The following is an 18,399-nucleotide window of genomic DNA, read 5'->3' on the forward strand; positions in this document are numbered from 1 at the left end:
CTGTTTAGAACTGGCCACCTCACTGGGGCGCCTGGGTAGCTCAGTCGGTTAAGCGTCTGACTTCAGCTCAGGTCATGATCTCACACTCCATGAGTTCAGGCCCTGTGTCATGCTCTGCACTGACAGCTCAGAGCCTGGAGCCTGCTTCAGATTCTGTGTCTCCCTCTCTCTCTGCCCCTCCCCAGCTCATGCTCTGTCTCTCTCTCTCTCTCTCCCCCCCCGCCCAAAAATAAATAAAAATGAAAAAAATGAAAAAGTAAAAAGAACTGGCCACCTCAGGCAGTCCCTCTGAAAACAAGGACCCAACTGAATTCCTTGGGCCAGACTAAGAACCCTGGGGCGGGAAGACCCTTGGTGGGAAAGACACAAAGGGGACAGGTTGCCCTGTGGTGGCCAACCAATGTATGTCCTGCTGGGGGCTCCCCAACACTGTAAACCATCTCCAGGGGACATGTGTGCCCTCAGGGATTATATTTCTTAAGTTCTGACTACTGTGATACTGCCTCAGCCCTGAAAGACTCTGGGACAGCTTCACCTTACTGGTCAAGGCCAGGCGGTGCTGGGCCTGAACTGATGCCTTGGGCCAGGTTAAAAAAAAGAAAAAAGGTTCATAGAGAAACTTACTGAGGAAGTTACCTGGCTTTCTAAGACAGACCTTTATGGCTAATGGTCTGTGTTTTAACTGGCTAAGTTCAGAACCTCTAAAGGGCGTAAGTGAGGTCAATACCATAGATTGGCCTCAGCCTGCTGTATAGAATCCTGCTGATGACAATTCTGCTGTAATGGTGCCTTCACCAAGGACCAAGGGGATAGACTGAGCAGAAAAGAAATACAAAGCAGATCTGACTGCTGGCCTTGGAAAGGCTGGCTTACAAGGTTGGCCCGGGCATCAGGGAATCTGGATTTCGGGAGGGTTCCCACCATTAACCGGTAAAAGTAACTAGCTCACTGTGCCACAGCTGTTTGTACAAATAGCATGATTTATCCTGAACACTTGCTTTCCTTCTGACAGTCTGGAATTTGGGTATGTACCAGGCAGGGGGTAGCTACGTGACCATCCTCCAATAAAAACTCTGGGCAGTGAGTCTCTAATAAGCTTCCTTGTAGGTAATACTTCATACATGTCACAACTCATTGCTGAGGGAATGTGCCCTATGTGGCTCCAGAGGAAGAGGACTCTGGAAGCTTGTTCCTGGTCTTTCCCAGACTTCATCCTATGGCCTTTTCCTTTTGCTGATTTTGTTCTGTAGCCTTGCACTGTTATAAATCATAGTTGGGAGTACTCCTAGAGAATCACTGACCCTTCAAGTGGTCTTGAGGACTTCCTGACACATTCCTTGTTCTCAAAAGGGAGACCTTCCTACTTCTCAGGCATTTTTTCCGTTTAAGAGATAATTCATGTACCACAAAACTATCCTTTAAAAAGTTCACGATTTAGTGGTATTTAGTATATTCACAAGTTGTGCAATTATAACTACAGTTAAATTCCAGAATATTACCCCCAAAACAAACCCTGTACCCATTAAGCATTCATTCCCCTTCCCCATTCCCTCAGTCCCTAGCAACCACTAATTTACTGTCTTTCTGGATTTGCTTATTCTGGACAATTCATATAAATGGAATCACAGAATTTGTAGCATTTGTGTTTGGCTTCTTTCACCGAGCATAATGTTTTCAAGGTTCATCACATAGCATGTATCAGTACTTCGTTTCTTTTTATAGCTGAGTAATATTCCATTTTATGGATATACCACATTTTGTTTGCCCATTCATCTTTTGGACATTTGGGCCGTTTCCACTTTGTGGCTAATATGAATAATGCTGCTAAGAACTACTCAGGTACAAGTTTTTGTGTGTTTTCAATTTTCTTGGGCCTGTACCTAAGAGTCCAGTTGCTAGGTCACATGGTAACTCTATGTTTAACTTTTTGAGGAACTTGCCAGACTGTTTTCCAAAACAAGTACATCATTTTACATTCCCACCAGCAATTTATGAAGGTTACAGTTTCTCCATATCTTTGTCAACACTTACTATTTTTCCTTTTTTCTTTGAATTTTAGCCATCCTAGTAAGTGTGAAGTGGTATCTCATTGTGGTTTTGACATATATTTCCATAATGTCTAATGATGTTGAGCATCTTATCATATGTTTATTGGCCATTTCTTTATCTTCTTTGGAGAAATAGCACAATTACTCAGAAACTAGTAGGTTGCTTCTAGAAATCAGAAGTAGATAAAGGATTATATGTCATGTCTATGTCATCTAACTAAATACACTATCTTGGGAACTAAGACCACACCTGCCCTAATGTGGACACAATGTTGCTAATCTGCAAACAGAGAATGCCAGCCCTCATTAATCTTGCTATGACAATTTGATCCGATTTGGTCAAGAAAAGGTTTTCACAGGGTGGCCTGGAATTTCTCAGACTTCAGTGTATCTGTCTTCCTTACAAGCTCCCAGGTGATACTCATGTTGATGGTCCATGGGCCACCCTTTGGGTAACAAGGCTCTAGACATTTGAGCTCTTACTATTGTAAACATTGTCCTATCTCATTTAATTCTCATGACAGTTTAAAGTAATTCAATTTTATAGATAAGGAAACTGAGCCTTAGAGAGGTTAATGAATTTACCCAAAGTGGAAAGAGCTAGTAAGTGGTAAATCTGGTTATGGTATTCCAGACATTGTGGTTTATAGGCTACGTTGCCAAATCACTCTTTAAAAAAGTGTACTCACCTCCATAGCTCATGAAATAGATTTTTTTTCCCCCTAATCCACATGCCCTCAATCATAAAATAATTTACTTACCTCTGTGACACTTAAAAGAAAAACAACCATAGCAACAGCAAAACACTGGTGGGTAGAAAATGTGATTAACCACTGAAGACATTTCACAAAGTAAGCAAATGGGAAACAAAATACAAAAATTCAGGAATAGTTCATAGATCAACCAACATCACTTTGGGCACTTTTCTCAGTGTCACCAGCTTGGCCTCTTTTACCTGAGTCACTGGTTTGCTCAGAGAGCATGAGTGTACTTCTGCTTCTGGCTAAAGAAGCCTGTGTGGGAGTCAACAGTCGCATAACAAGAAAGGTTTCCATGGGACTAAGGTGTGTGCGATGAGCTGAGGGATGGAATCAAATGAAAATTTTAAAAAGCAAAATTAAAACAAAATAAAATGTTTAAAACAACACAGAGCATGATGCAAATTAACTTTTGGGTGGCAGAATGTGGAAAATAAAAATATTCTAGCAAAGGATGGCTTCGGAGTTCATTATACTAAAATAAAACAAATGATGTCATTTGGAGTTTGGGAGAGTGTGGTAATTCTTTTAGGGTGCCAGAATTCATTCAGTATGCTATTACAGTATTACAATATTACCTGTATCATGTGAAGAGAATTAGCCCATCTCCCAAGATGTAATATGGACTCAAGAAACCATTTACTCACCTAGTAGATCTAACATTGAAAAAAAGATTACTCCTACGAAACACTTTAGGTTCTCTGTTAAAAAACATTTCATTATACACCGATTTTGTTAATGTATAAATATGCATCTGTTCATACTTTTTCCATGTAAATAAGGGCAAAAAATAAATAAGAACTACAAAAATAAAAATAGCCAACTTATCAGCTTAAATGGAAGTAGTAGTAGTCATAATTTAAAATTCAGTAACCAAAATGTCATTTTGGATGGCTTTGGAATATATTATATGGTAATGAATTAACTATTCCATTACTTTGAATTTTGGGGTACCCATTAGCCAGTAAATGGTTTGGGAATTGAAATTTTTCAATTTATAATCCACAAGCAGATAATTCAGTTGCCAAGAATATGTACTAACATACTGATATCTTTACATAGTAATCATTGCAAATATGAATTTAACACCAATATGTAACCCTGTGAATTAATGAAAACATATGGAATACACTCACTATGGAACAGCTATACAGAGTTAAGAGCAAGTAGATGTTTTCTCATTCACCTTGCAGTTAATTCAAGGTTTCCAGCATTCAGTTCACCCATGAACTGCATCAGGGATCAGCAACACTGACACTTACAGGGTTTCTGACCTGACAGCCTCTGTGCTGAAGGTGCAAGATCAATGCCAGTGAAAAACAACCAGAAAGGCACACTGGCCTATTCAAAGTCAAAGCCCGTTTCCTGCTTGCCCTTTGGTAATGACTGACCTGTTAAATACTTCACTGGCACCTGACTCTTCTCCAATAATGCTTTAAAATACGTGTTTAGGGGCGCCTGGGTGGCTCAGTCGGTTAAGTGACCGACTTTGGCTCAGGTCGTGATCTCACGGTTTGTGAGTTCAAGCCCCGCGTTGGGCTCTGTGCTGACAGCTCAGAGCCTGGAGCCTGCTTCAGATTCTGTGTCTCCCTCTCTCTGCCCCTCCCCCATGCACGCTCTCTCTCTCAAAAATAAACAAACATTAAAAAAATTTTTTTAAATAAATAAATAAAATACACATTTAATGCATGGAGAGCATCATTCTCTTCCCTAACCTATATACTCTGGAAGGTGTAAGTTCCTGCTTTTAGTGACTTATCTGAGCCTCAATTAGAACACGAGCAGTTTTAAATCTATTCAGTTTCTGGAACCGGCACACGTCCTACACATGCCATCTTCCACCTCAAAATGAGTGCCAGAACAGGCCACCCATTCTTTTCTCCTTTTAAAGCCTTCATATTAGTTCTGAACTTGTTTTCAAACAGAAATGGGCAGGCCTACAAACCACAGACAATAGCATAGCCCCATTTTTTTCATACCTGTAAGTTTTCCATGAACCTCAGCCTGATGACTTCTGCTGTTTCTGGCTAATCAACTAGATCACATCAATCAATAACCAGGCAGTTACTTTTTTAACGGTCTTCTCTGCCCACTGGTCAATTAATTCTAGGGCAGGATAACTCCTACATGCACTGTAGAAAATGGAATAGTCTCTTTCAGACTGAAAGAATATCATTAATTCCTGCACCTATTCAACAACGATCTGACTCTAAAGAGTGATGCCACTTTCCAAAGTCCCATTAAGTGAGGTCCTGAGGCTCCCACATTCAGACCACAAGGCTAGGATAATGGAGGTATTTGCAGGAGGCTCAAGGGGTTCTCACAAAGGCCGATGTTAAGACACTCACACTAGAAAAGAGGAAAACTACAGAGACCAGGTCTACTTGTTCACTTGCCTCGGTCTGGGGAATAGGATATTGCCACGGTGGATGAAGACAGGCGCTTACTCATGGGAGGCTCCGTCTGCTTTGGCAAATTCATGGCTGATGTTGAAAGTTTGTCACATGCTGCAGAGAAACGCATTAAAGACATTGGTATTCACACCATTGTAGATCGAGAAACACATATCCCAAAGTGTTCTTCCTGTCCTCATCCACACGTTTCCTAAACTGCTGTGGCACAGCACACTTCTTCCATCATCCTGCTACATACTTAGCCTATCTGGAAATGCCCAGGCCACGGCAGTCATCAGTCTGAAGCAGGATCTTCTCTTCAATTTCAAACGTTCAACCTCACTCAACTGTTCAACTAAAGCCACACTAATCCCACCAGCAAATCAACTCCTTGTGTCCAGGGACTTTTAAGCACATTCAGACTACACAAAAACAAAACCAGTCTAGACACAGAGACAAATCACCACTGGAAAATGTTCTATGGTCTGAGACTGAGCTGAAACCAGACTTTCTGACAGTTATCTATAGGCTCAGGTTGGAGAGAGAAGTAATGTGTACTGCAAGAAGCTGTATTTAAAGCAGAACCACCTTTAGCAGCTGGTTTCTTCCTCTTCTCAAGAGATGGGATCACAATGGCCCTTTCTCTAGTGCTGTGACTATTTATGGTTAGGATTTTAACACATGATCTGGGATCTGGTGTTCTTAACTTGCAGCCGTTATTTTATTCTAGACTGGTTTCTAAATTAAACCATTATAGCAAATGAAGAGGTGCTGATAGTGCCGTGCCACGCCCTATCAAAGCCTGAGGCAAAAGGAAAGATGTATGCCCTTGGCTTTAAAGGAAGCAAACTCATTAATAATATTTTCAAAATCTACTCCTCTCCTCATACTGTTTTCAAATGTGAAAATTGCCATGTTTTACAATGTGTCATCAAATGACAATCTTAAGTAATTTTTAATTGTCTTAAGCTGGAGTGAAATTATAATAAATTCTATTTTGGTATAAATAAAATATTTAAATTTAAAATGATGTGAGATTTGGTGCGCCTGGGTGGCTGAGTCAGTTAAATGTCCGACTTTGGCTCAGGTAACGATCTTGCGGTTCATGAGTTCAAGCCCCGGGATGAGCTCTGTGCTGACAGTTCAAAGGCTCAAGCCTCCTTCAGATTCTGTGTCTTCCTCTCTCTCTCTTCACTTCCCCCACTCATGCTCTGTCTCTCAAAAATAAATAAAAATATTAAATTTTTTTTTAAAAAATGATGTGAGTTTTAGTAGACCTACTCAATTTTTCAGCACTTTTTCTGAGTACTTCAATGTTCTGAAAAAAAAATTAACCAGTAGAAATTACATAAAACCAAGTGTAAAAGGGTACACATTTCCCCTTTTGCTGTAGGCTCCGTTATGGCTGACTCAGTATGGTACTCGCCTTTAGAAATTGGATATTTTGTTCATCATGGATTATTACGCATTCATTTAGATTTATTCAAATATTAATTAATCTCGATAACTTAGATCTTTGGTAATGCTTTAAATTGTGTGTCCAAGTCACATATTGTGCTTGCCTCGCCCTGGCCCGAGCCCTGCGTGTGATTCCCAAGGGGTAATTATCAACTCCTACCTACTGCCCCTCTCTGTTAAGGGAAGACCAGTGCCACATTAGAGTTAACTTGGCCCATGCAGCAAAGTGTCTGCTACTCAGCAACACCAGTAAGGATTTTTCTTTGTCAAAGGAATGCTGGAAGCCAAGGATATTTATTCCTACTGCTGTAACTTGACCTTCCGTATTGCTGATAAATACTGCATCCTGTTTACATCTTGTTTTTCTTTGCCAGTCAAAGATGGACTAAATTTCTAAAGTCTTTATTAAATGGAAGCAAAATTTTACTAATTCTGCTCTTGTTCTAGGCACTAAGAATTTCCCAGGCCTGTATCCAAAAACAGAGAGCCTATTAGATAGAGTAAATCAAAAACAAAGCAAACTTATCTCCTTTAGATTTCCAGTGCTGGTACCGATAACCTCACTACCACTCTGTCTCAAACACCTCTTCCAGGAATCTATCATATTAACACACAGAACTCTCTAAGGGCACAGGTTTTGGTAACCAGAAGTGACTGAAACACCTTACTACTTCATGCCTAAAACCAGTAATTAGTGAGAGTATTAAAGATCTAAATGCACATAAGTCAAACACTGACAAGATTTTCAAGCAGCAGTTGGTGAGCTAAGGATGAAATGTCTCCAGGGCACTAGGGTGTAAGGCATGCACAGCTCCACGATGACAGAGGAACAAAGAAACATGGGCATGTCATTCACAGTTCTAGAAAAAAAGTTCTAAGGGGTCAGTCTAAGAAATCAACTAAGAGTGCTTGAGACAAACACGGTGATGGAGGAGGATGATCAGTACAGTCATCACAAAACGCCACGGCGCGGTGAAGCTCAGATATACCGTTGGTGGACTCGGCAGCGGTGGCACTGGTCCCTGGGTCCGGAGGAAGGGTGCCGGATGCTAAACCTAGAGGAGGGGGTGGGGTATTTTCTGATTCACCTACACAGCAAAAAATCAGAGCAAAGAGAGGTAAAAGAAAAAAGTCCCAATTTCTGGTTGAGTTTAGTTTCTAACTAGGAAATTAGAAAAAGTAACTGAAATAGGTTATTGACTTCTCCAAAAGAAAATAAAGTATATTCACTGACAGAGGGTAAAAGCACAATACAGCGAAGTCAAGAAACTGTACTACAAATGGAATCCATCTGTTTTCAGAAAAAGCTAATATACAACTCCTGTGTAACAGAATGACAAAATCACAATAAAGAAGGCACTGGAGAGGGAAAAGCTACCCAGAGACTAGTAACAATCCACACATTACATTAAGCACTTGAAAATTTAAAGATGAGCATGAACTGGAAAATGAAATAAATAAGTCACCTTGAAACAAAATGGGAAGAGCAACAAAAATTAATAATGAGGAGGGAAAAGCCCCAGCCCCTTTTGGAGGATAACCGCTGCTCAGCCTTTCTGGGTCACACTGCAGTAGTGACTTAGGCTACTGCCATTTGACCTTCCCTGAAATCAGAGTATACCTAGGCTTGCCATGTGCATCTGGTTAACCAGGCTCTGCATTCATTTTCTTTGCTTTTCTTTTGTTTTACCTCAAAAAGCCCAGTTACTGTATCAACTGCTGTTTGCTAGCAAAAATAATGCACAGACCCCCTTAATGAGAAATACATATACAGGAAGGTTGGCATCACAGCTGATAAAGGTACCTGCAGATAACTACAAAGCATGCCCCAGATCCCGTGGGCACCAGCCTGTGCCCACGATCTTCTGCTTGACCCATGATCTCCCACCTGGGCCCTGCAATGCAGGGATAGCCCTACACTCACCATCACGTCCTCCAGGCCCTGTGGCCAGTGAAGCTCCCCATGAGCACTTCTTCTTCATCTCCAGTTGCTGTGTGCGCTCCAGGGACCGACGCATCATCGCCTCCAGCCGCTCCTGCCCAGTTCACATAAGGAAGAGCAACATTAACCACCCAGCCCCACTGTGCTGCCGAGCGGTGCTCAGGGTGAGTCACCAAATGGGTTTCTCTGTGTTAAGCATCCAAAACCTAGGCACACGTGCTCTACATCACACCAGCGAGATCTTAGTGGGTGGAGAGTAAACAATGCAGCTAGTGCTGGCTCCCAGCCCCAGGGGACAGGCTGCTGCGGCAGCCAGGCCTTGATTTGTTTAAGAATAATGCCAGACAAGCATTAACTCCTTCAGGCCTGTCTCACGTCCCATTTTGCCCTATCTACTAGAACTAGAATTGTGCTCTGGAACCAAGTGCATTCTCTCTAGTAGAAAAGCATAAAGTATTCTCATTTGAGAAAATTTAAATTAAAATATAATTTGAATTTTTGTAGCCTTAAACATAACTTTCTGGAGTATACATACATGGCTTTGAGATCTATTTTACCAAGACCCATTTTCATCTTAGAACTTCTTAAAGGGGAATCAATCGTTTTCTACATTGTAACATTTTCCTGCTACATAGTATTCTGGGCATAATGCTGCATATTTCAAAATTTAAAAGAGACAAGAGTAGGGAACCTTCTGGCCACAAAACAAAGCATCGATGCATTCTCAACAGTTAGACAGGGGGTGGGGGGGGGGGTTGGTGAGGAGAAGAACTAGACGGTTTCTAGCCAGAAGAGAAAAAACAACAACAAAACAAAACAGGCTTTTCTCTTACCAGAGCATTTATTAAAAAGCACTCTCCTGTGTTACCAAAGTGTTATATTCATAAACTTGGGTCTGACGGCTGGCAAATATTTCCTCAGCACTGGAGTGAAGCTGTTCTAATTTTGCATTCTCCACCACCCCAATGACACTGCAAATACCAAATCCTCTCCCTGACTCTACTACAGAAAGCCTGAAGCAAGGAAAACAGGTACATGCTGATGCCCTTTTGCCTTCATAAAAGCCAACCCTGAGACGCTTTAGGAATCCTAGCCCAATCTAAAACAAAAAGATAACTATTTTCTCATGGCTTGAATAAAAAGCAAGCAAAATTAATTCAGGGAAGCACCAACTGAGTAACCATGACTTCAAAATCAGGGAAAGGCTCCTCCTTTATTTTACTTACTAGAAACACAGAAAGGTCGCTTATGAGGTGTCTGGATCTATCCCTTCTGTCTATACCAGAGAGATGGGATGTGCATTATCTACATCTCAGCTTCCTCTGCATAATTTTTCTCTGAATAGCACTTTGCTAAGACATGGTCTCTCCAGGGACCTCTGAGTAGAAAGGGGATTTTTTTTCTCCTGTAAATCTCAGATTTTTATTTGCTCTAGCTTTTGGCTGAGACTCTACAATTATGAGTGTGCATTTCCTAGCAAAGTCCTGTCCTCATGACCCTGGCCCATTAAATTCTGACAGCCAAACCTCAGGGCCTACCCCAAGAAAAGTTGGGGGTTTAGAGGGACTAGAACGTCTTGACTATTTGACACTTGAAGTACGGTCGCTTGAGACCAGGACTGAAAATTATTTCATTATATGGATTTAACATGAAATATTTAACCAGTGACCTAATACAAGTGTTGAAACCTTTTACCTCTAGTGAATTTAGTATTGAGTGGGTTATGGGAGATTTCCTACATGCCAGAAGGATCTCACAAGACACTCCTTCATTTACTAGGAGATCAATGACAACTAAGAACACCAAGACTTGTCAGCCAAACTGAGCAGCTACATAGGGGTATAATTACAAGAGAATGTTCACCCAAAGCTATACCTACTCCTGGACTGTTCCGTTACCTTAAAGAAAAAAAAAAAAAAAAACCTCTGCCATCCACCCCCTACCCGCTGAGTTGGTGCAAATTCCACTGTTAGAGATACATTCCTTTGAATCATAAGCAGGTTTATGAAAATGAAGCTATCCTGAAGAGAAGACACAATTACTCTGTGTCACACACTTTTGCAGAGATAATGAAAAACAGGTGGTAATCAAACTCTATAGTATGAGACTTATGGAACTCAAAGTCATCAGAATGGGATAATTCAAATATGTCAAAGCACTGGTCCACTTCACTCTTGTTAGAGGTTAGTCCTATATTGTATTATCGTGTGTGTGTGTGTGAGAGAGAGAGAGAGAGAGAGAGAGACAGAGAGAGAGACAGAGAGAGAGGGAGAGAGAGAGAAAGAGAGATGAAAGGAGAGAGGGAGAGGGAGAGAGAGATTTTTCTATTCCTTCATTGGATGGAATGGAAATAATCCTAGATTTGGAGTCAGGAAATATGGCTTCAAATCGCACCTCTGCCTGCCACTTTCTAGCCCTATGACCTTGAGTTAATAATTTAACATCCTTGGGCATAAGTTTTCTATCTATAAATGGGGATGATATTGATATTTTTGTAAACTCCCATGTATACTTACCTAAAGTTTTTTCCTCACGTTAAAAAAAGTGGGGATAACAGTACCCATATCACCAGATCACTCAAGTCTATGAGACAATAACTAGCATAATATGTCCTTAACCAACACTAGCTGAATCCAGATTTGAATAGGAAAAATTATTATTATTTTTTAAAAATGTTCATTTATTATTGAGAGAGAGAGAGAGAGAGAGAGAAAGAGAGAGAGAAAGGGAGAGAGAGAGCACACGTGCGCTCAAGTGGGGGAGGGGCAGAGAGAGGAAAACAGAATGTGAAGCAGGCTCCAGGCTCTGAGCTATCAGCACACAGCCTGATGTGGGGCTTGAACCCACGAACCATGAGATCATGACCTAAGCTGAAGTCGAAGTCGGACACTTAACTGACTGAGCCACCCAGGCACCCCTAAGAATTTGCATTTCTAACAAGTTCTCAGGTGATGCAGATGCTGCTGGTCCTGGGACCTCAATGTGAGAACCACTGGTTAGAGGAAAGGCTGAGCATAACAGAGCATGCAAGGAAGTTCAATCACACCAGAATAACACTATTAATAAATATTATAGCTGCATACTGCATACTGAAATTCCTGCCAAATTCTCGTTCTCCTGAGTATCACTGGATAATCAACAGAGGATGGGGAAAGGGCAAGGTAGATTCTTGTCCTGAGAATGTCCTCTACTGGGTAAGCCTTAGTGGAAGGAAGGAATGAGGGGACCTCACCCTTGACCCCTTTAACTCTGGCCTTAGGTCTGCCTGGATGAACTCAGAGGAGAACCAAGACCAAGGTGAGCCACAGAGTTGGCTGAGGAGTGTAAAAGGCCTCCAGCAGGACACTGCCCAGGCAGTGTCGATGACCCAGACAGCCATCTCTAGCAGGAGTGGAGAGCTGGCTGTGCCTTTTCCACTGCCCTTACTACATGTGTTCTGGGGAACAGTGTGCGGACAAGCCCCCAAGAGGTTATCAGTAGGGCTCTGCCGAAGGTCTTTCTCTTTACAAACAGATGTCTCATCTGGCCAGAAGGCCATGTAGTCGCCATGGCCCCATGCCAGCCAATGCCCTCTGAGAGTGGCTAGCTCTCAGTTTAATGAAATTTTCGTTTTTACAGTCAGCTTGGTGGATTTTGCTAGGTATCAAGCAGTAAGAGTATGAGAAGTTGTGATGTGTCAAAAAATCCCACAGAGATGAAGCTACTCTTTGAAAGAGGGCTTTCCTGGTTATCTGTTTAACATGAGGACCATGGAGTTGGCTTCACCAAACCCCATTTCTCAGGGGCTCTAGTCAGGAAACCATACTTCGCCAAGTGGAGAATGGGTGAGTATACTGTGTTGTCAGTCTTAAACCAAGTAGGTGACAAGGGTTTGGTCCAGAAGCCTCAGTCTTGGGAGCTGTGTGGCATGTAAGGATTAGAAGAACCCAATTTGAGGAGAAAGCAGCCTTCAGTGAGGGAATGAGCTCAAGCTCAGTATCTCAAGTGGATACTGGACACCCCCTTCCCCAGGACAGGCCTGACCAGCCTCCAGCCCTTCCAGTCCTCAAAAGCCCAGGAAGCCAGGCTGTTTGTGGTGCCCACTTCGGTACTAGTAGATAGGAAGCCTCCTGGCCAAGTCTGGGGCTCACCCACATAGACATAAGGAGTTACCAAAAGTAACATCATGGCAACTCTATGGACATGGAACCAGACCAGGGCTAGGAGGGAGGGGTGGAGTCAACAGGTCTTTTATAAGCTCCTAATACCAGACCCAGAGATGTAGGACTTGGTGGGCAACCTGAATACTTACTAATAAGCTACAGTAGCAAAATGGGCTGCAATGGAATGAACCATTCCTATAGAGACTTTTCCCTGGTTGACAGAGACAGAACATGATAAGAAGAAGAAAAGATTGGAGAATCTCCACAGCCATGTGCCACGCAGGCAGCAGCACTGCTGAAGATCTCCATCGAACCATGAAGGCAAATGCACAGGGTTTCCTCTGGAAAGGGGCTCCTGAAGTGCAGACCTATCCATCCTCTCCAAAGATCACCCACAAGAATGCCAAACAGATCTCGGTACCAGCAGACTGCTGACGCTGCTGTGGTTACCAGGCCGGCCTGTATGTGGAAAGTCCCTAAGCTCCACCTGGGACTCTGGGGGCCCTGAGGGTGGGAGCAGTGGCAGAGGACGGCTGCTGTTTCCTTGTGTTGCTACACAACCATGGGAGGCCCAGGCTCTCAGCCTTGCCCTTCTGTGTCCGGGGAGAAGAGGGAAGCAAGCTCAGCTTGTATGTGTCATGACAAAGGTCAGGCAGCATCCTCCACTCCCCACCATCACCCATCTTAGGGGTGAAAGGAAACACACAAGGCAAATAGAAAATTATCTGGAAGTGCAATTGCTAAAGATTCAGCTGAAGTCACTGAAGGGAGTCTAACATTTCCGAACATTACTCTGTACAAGGTGCTTTGCTGGGCACTTTCACAAATGTCATTTCCTTCGGGCACCTGGGTGGCTCAGTTGGCTGGGCATGCAACTTCAGCTCAGGTCATGATCTCGTGGCTCGTGGGTTCGAGCCCCACATCAGGCTCTGTGCTGACAGCTCAGAGTGTGGAACCTGCTTCGGATTCTGTGTCTCCCTCTCTCTCTCTGCCCCTCCCCACTTGTGCTCGGTCTCTCTTTCTCAAAAATAAACATTAAAAAAAATTATAAAAAAAAGTCATTTGTGACCACCTCTGTTTTGGGCCGAGGAGAGTAAGTTAGAGGGTTATGAGCAGCTATGTGACTCGCCCCCAGCTACCAGCTTCCTAGTAGTGGAGCTGGGATTTGCACAGGGAACAGATGAAGCCATGTAGCTATCAGGCCACAGCCAGAAATGGCAAAGTAGGGCTAAGACCCTTGCAATGACTTCCCTTTGCTAAGAGGAACAAAGAAATCGTTATCGTTATCATATCATATGGTATCGTATTGTATTTTAGAGAGAGAGTGTGTGGGCAGGGGAGAGGGGCAAAGGGATAGAGAGAATCCCAAGCAGGCTCCACACTCAGGGTGAAGCCCGACGTAGGGCTCAGTCCCACAACCCTGGGATCATGACCTGAGCCGAAATCAAGAGTTGGATGCTCAAATGACAGAGCCATCCAGGCACCCCAGAAATCACCATTTAAATAAGGGGTGTATAGGCAAAGATGGGTCTAACTGTGTGTGTATGTGTCCATGTGCACATGTTCATGTTTTTTTTTTTTAATTTAAAAAAGAGGAAGGGGCAAAGATGTATAGTGATAAACCATTCAGCAATTTAAAAAGATACCAAATTTATTCAAATGTCTCTGAATCCTATAGTGCTAGCGATTAACAAGCCTCTATATTGTTCATACTAAACGATGAGTCATTATATCTTATGAATAAAAAATGATCATCACCTGATACAAGGCTATGATTACATCCTTAAAATATAGTTAAGAAAATCTATACCCCAACTATGCTTTCTAAATATATTTTCAAAGTTTAGTAACAAAGGACTCTGCAGAGGTAATTACATTCCATTTCTTTTTAAAAAGGTAACTGGAGAGAAAGGATGATTAAAGCAAGGAACCACATTAAAATTTAAATATACTAGCATCTTTGTAGTTAAAGGCAAACTATTTGCTTTTCCAGCTATGAAATATGAGGACCATCACCCTCTGCCCTCACCCTCTCCTCTGCCTTCAGGTCCCTTCCTCTAGCCTCATGTCCATCCAAGAGGCACAGGCTCACAGCACAACCCCCAGGGCTATATTAGCAGGTCCCTATCCATAATTCCTTCTGAGTCTCAAACTCAGAGAACATTAGGTCTGGAAGAGGCCTCGGAGACTGCTAAATCCAACCCCTCACTTCAGAGATAAGCAAATATCCAGACAGGCCAATTGGCTTGTCCAAGGTCACAGAGCAAATTAACACCTGAGTTGAATGAGTAAGTCTCTTCATTCTTATTCCATTGTTGCTTTCACTATACCATGTCTTGCTGCTGAGAGAAGACATGGTATGAGATGTTTTCTGTACCCTAGAGCTGGGCAGGACACTCAGATGCCCTTGAGCACCAAGCCCCGTGTGAGCCACTGAGAGGCTTGGAGGTCCTTGGACCTTACCTCCTCCTCCCGGAGTTTCTGCTTCCTCTTCTCTTCCACAGCAGCCCTCTTCTGATCCTCCCGCTGCCGCTGCTCTTCCAGTTTCCGCCATCGCTCTTCGATTTGCTTTTCATACTGGAGCTTAGCTCTTTTCTGTTTCTCCAGGATTTGCTGCTCCCGGGCAGCTGGGGGAAGGAAAGCAGAAGAGAGGTGTCATTACCAGAGCACCCCATGCTGTTTGGATTAAGACCAAAATGTAGATACAAGACTGAGACCAAAAAAGGAGCCCAGTGGGATTCTAGGCTACAGTGACTGAGATGAAGGGTTCTGGCATGTCTGCCACTAGCTGGGTGACCCTGAGCGTGCTAACCACATAATCCTCTTCTGTGAAGTGGAGACCATCATGTCTGCAAAATCACAATGTTGTGAAGATTAAATGAGGCAATGCACGGAAAGTGCACAGTAACTGCCCTACACATGGAAGCTACAACTATTATTGCTATCATTAAGTGAGACTTGCCACAATGGGCAAGCCATACACTAGGTTGAGAAATGAGTTCTAAGGGTACATACACTAAAAAACATGTTAACTATGCATTTTTCATAATTAAGACATTGAGCTAGGCAAGGGGGTATAAACTCAAGACACTCCTCTCTCAAGACATTTCCTAAAACTATCTACTTGGCTGTGTCAGGGAAGGGTTCCCTGGGAGACGCATTGTGTGAACCAACCACCAGGAGGCAATCGGGAATTTGAAAGCTCATTTGTCTCAATTCAGTGGGGAAACCACTATTTACCTACCTCCCAGGACCCTGTGGGGAATACATCATACCCTTCTGTCTATAGTTTGCAAGAGGTAAGACAGCTTTTCTCAAATGGGTTCCCATTCTAACACAGAAAATGTCTTAACTGCTTATTTTCTCAGTTCTGATGATGGCCTTTCTAGATGCCCTAGAGAGAGCATAAGTGAGGGCACATAATGGATGCCTGAGGGGGCGGGGTCAGTGATTGTTTCTCATTCTTTACCATCTTATCCACAGTCTCTAGCAGAGTGTCTAGAACACAGCAGAAGTTCAATGTTTGCTAAATAAGTGTAGATTTACCCCCCAGTTCTTCATGTTCATCTAGCAATTGTCCTAGCTCTCTTCCCATTCAGTCATAAACTCCTAAGAATCTTCAGAAAACACACCACCACATCTTTATGCCTTTGTACCTAAATAGCCAAAGGGCACAACTTACCAAGACATTTTTCTCTCTCTTCTCGTCTTTCTTTAGCTAGTCTTTGTCTCTCATCAGATCTTAAAAATCCATCCATGCCTATAAAAAATATAACATGATGAAATTATTTTTCCCTCTTTCCCTATCTGGTGAGGGTGAGGGGCCACTGGTCCCACACCCTGGGTCTGGCCATACACATACATCATCCATCACCATCACCATCACATGGGGGCCCAATCCACCATTCCCCACCACACACACACACACACACACACACACACACGGCCAGGCCCTGAGAGCTGAGGGGTGACAGTCACAGCTTCACACTCACCCATCAAACTGCTATAGTGGCCCCAATACCAATCCTGGAGAACCACGCTCTTTCCCTAGTCCTCTGTCCCCAGGACTGGCCCTGGAGGGAGTCAGAAAGTGCAGTTAAGTGCCAAGAAGGTCTGGCAGTGTGCAGAAAAGCACACCAGGCCTCCCTGAGCCTGGCTCCCGGGGAGATGAGAAGCACAAAAGTGGACACAACTATTACACAGATAGTGAACATTCTATTTTCTGAAGGGAGCCAACTGCTGAGGGACATGTACAAGCTCCTTGAGTAAGCACTGAGAAATACAACATTGAATTTTGACTTTGGGTTCTGTTAAATATGCTTCAATGTCAATCTTAGTATTTTATTTTTTTTACATTTTTTAAAACACTTATTTATGTGTGTGTATGTGTGTGTGTGAGAGAGAGAGAGAGAGAGAGAGAGAGAGAGAATGAATGAATGAATGAATGAATGAATATGAGTGGAGGAGGAGCAGAGAGAGACAGGGAGACACAGAATCTGAAGCAGGCTCCAAGCTCTGAGCTGTCAGCACAGAGCCTGATGCAGGGCTCAAACTCTTGAACTGTGAGATCTTGACCTGAGCTGAAGTCACATGCTTAACTGAGCGAGCCATCCAGGTGCCCCTCAATCTTAGTATTTTAGAATCAGAAAAAAAGAAATATAATGTGCTCCTGTTTGTCATTTAAATACCTACAACAAATAAAATGGAATAGAGGACAGCCCCCCTCCACACCCCCTGACACAAAATGTCCAGGAAACAACCTAGGAGCTCCACATCTCTACCCATCTTCTACAGGATCATAAAGAGCTTTTTGAATCAAAGACCAAATGATCTTTATGGTCATTTTAGGATTACAAATAATTTACTGCACTCAGTCACAATCAATCATTCAGGAGCATTACTTATATAACGTTCAGGCACAACATCTTAGAGAAATCAGCTTCTGTGTTAGTACAACCAGATTCACTTTCATGGTGCCTAGACCCTCCTTTCTGGTAATATCATATGCTGACTTTATTGTGTGCCTTGCTGCCACAGTTACTGCACCTCTTTTGGAGAGGTTCCTGTGACTGTCCAGGGGAAAGACCTGGAGACTTGGACTCAGTGTAGGTAGGAGGAATACAGATAGGGATGGATGTGATAAACACCAGATTGTCACAACTTCCCATGAGCATCTGATTTTGCAACCTGGATTATGTATGAGGCATACTGAAGCTCAAGACTGAAATGCTAGAAAATCAACGTGGACTATAAGTACCATTACCCATGTCTGTTTTTAGTCAACTTTTTTTTTAATGTTTTATTTATTTTTGAGAGACAGAGCATAAGCAGGGGAGGGGTAGAGAGAGAAGGAGACACAGAATCCAAAGCAGGCTCCAGGCTCTGAGCTGTCAGCACAGAGCCCGATGCAGGGCCTGAACCTGAACCATGAGGACATGACCTGAGCCGAAGTCAGGCACTCCATCGACTGAGCCACCCAGGTGCCCCATGTTTTTATTTAGTCAAGTCTTAATAATTATGATGTTACCAACAACATGATCATCATCAAGAATCTGAAGGCCCTACAGAGAACAAACTGAGGGTTGATGGGAGTGGGGGGTTGGGGAAATGGGTGATGGGCATTGAGGAGGGCACTTATTGGGATGAGCACCAGGTGTT

The 18,399-nt window shown here is 43.0% G+C and overlaps 1 protein-coding gene across 3 annotated transcripts in view; it reads right to left on the minus strand.

Annotated features, from left to right (window-relative positions):
- MAP7D2 (MAP7 domain containing 2) overlaps positions 1-18,399 on the minus strand; it is a 112,435-nt gene that overhangs the window by 43,010 nt on the left and 51,026 nt on the right. For 2 of the 3 annotated variants that reach the window (XM_042974967.1, XM_042974966.1), the window contains exons 2-7: positions 16,424-16,501; positions 15,205-15,368; positions 8,582-8,693; positions 7,647-7,745; positions 5,203-5,313; positions 3,004-3,126 (exon numbers count right to left, since the gene is read on the minus strand). In XM_042974967.1, the coding sequence (XP_042830901.1) occupies positions 3,004-3,126; positions 5,203-5,313; positions 7,647-7,745; positions 8,582-8,693; positions 15,205-15,368; positions 16,424-16,501 (687 nt within the window). The remainder of the gene's footprint in view (positions 1-3,003; positions 3,127-5,202; positions 5,314-7,646; positions 7,746-8,581; positions 8,694-15,204; positions 15,369-16,423; positions 16,502-18,399) is intronic. The other variant, XM_042974968.1, reaches the window with a different exon arrangement.

This window comes from Panthera tigris, chromosome X (genome assembly GCF_018350195.1).
Source record: "Panthera tigris isolate Pti1 chromosome X, P.tigris_Pti1_mat1.1, whole genome shotgun sequence".
Classification (NCBI taxonomy): Eukaryota; Metazoa; Chordata; class Mammalia; order Carnivora; family Felidae; genus Panthera; species Panthera tigris.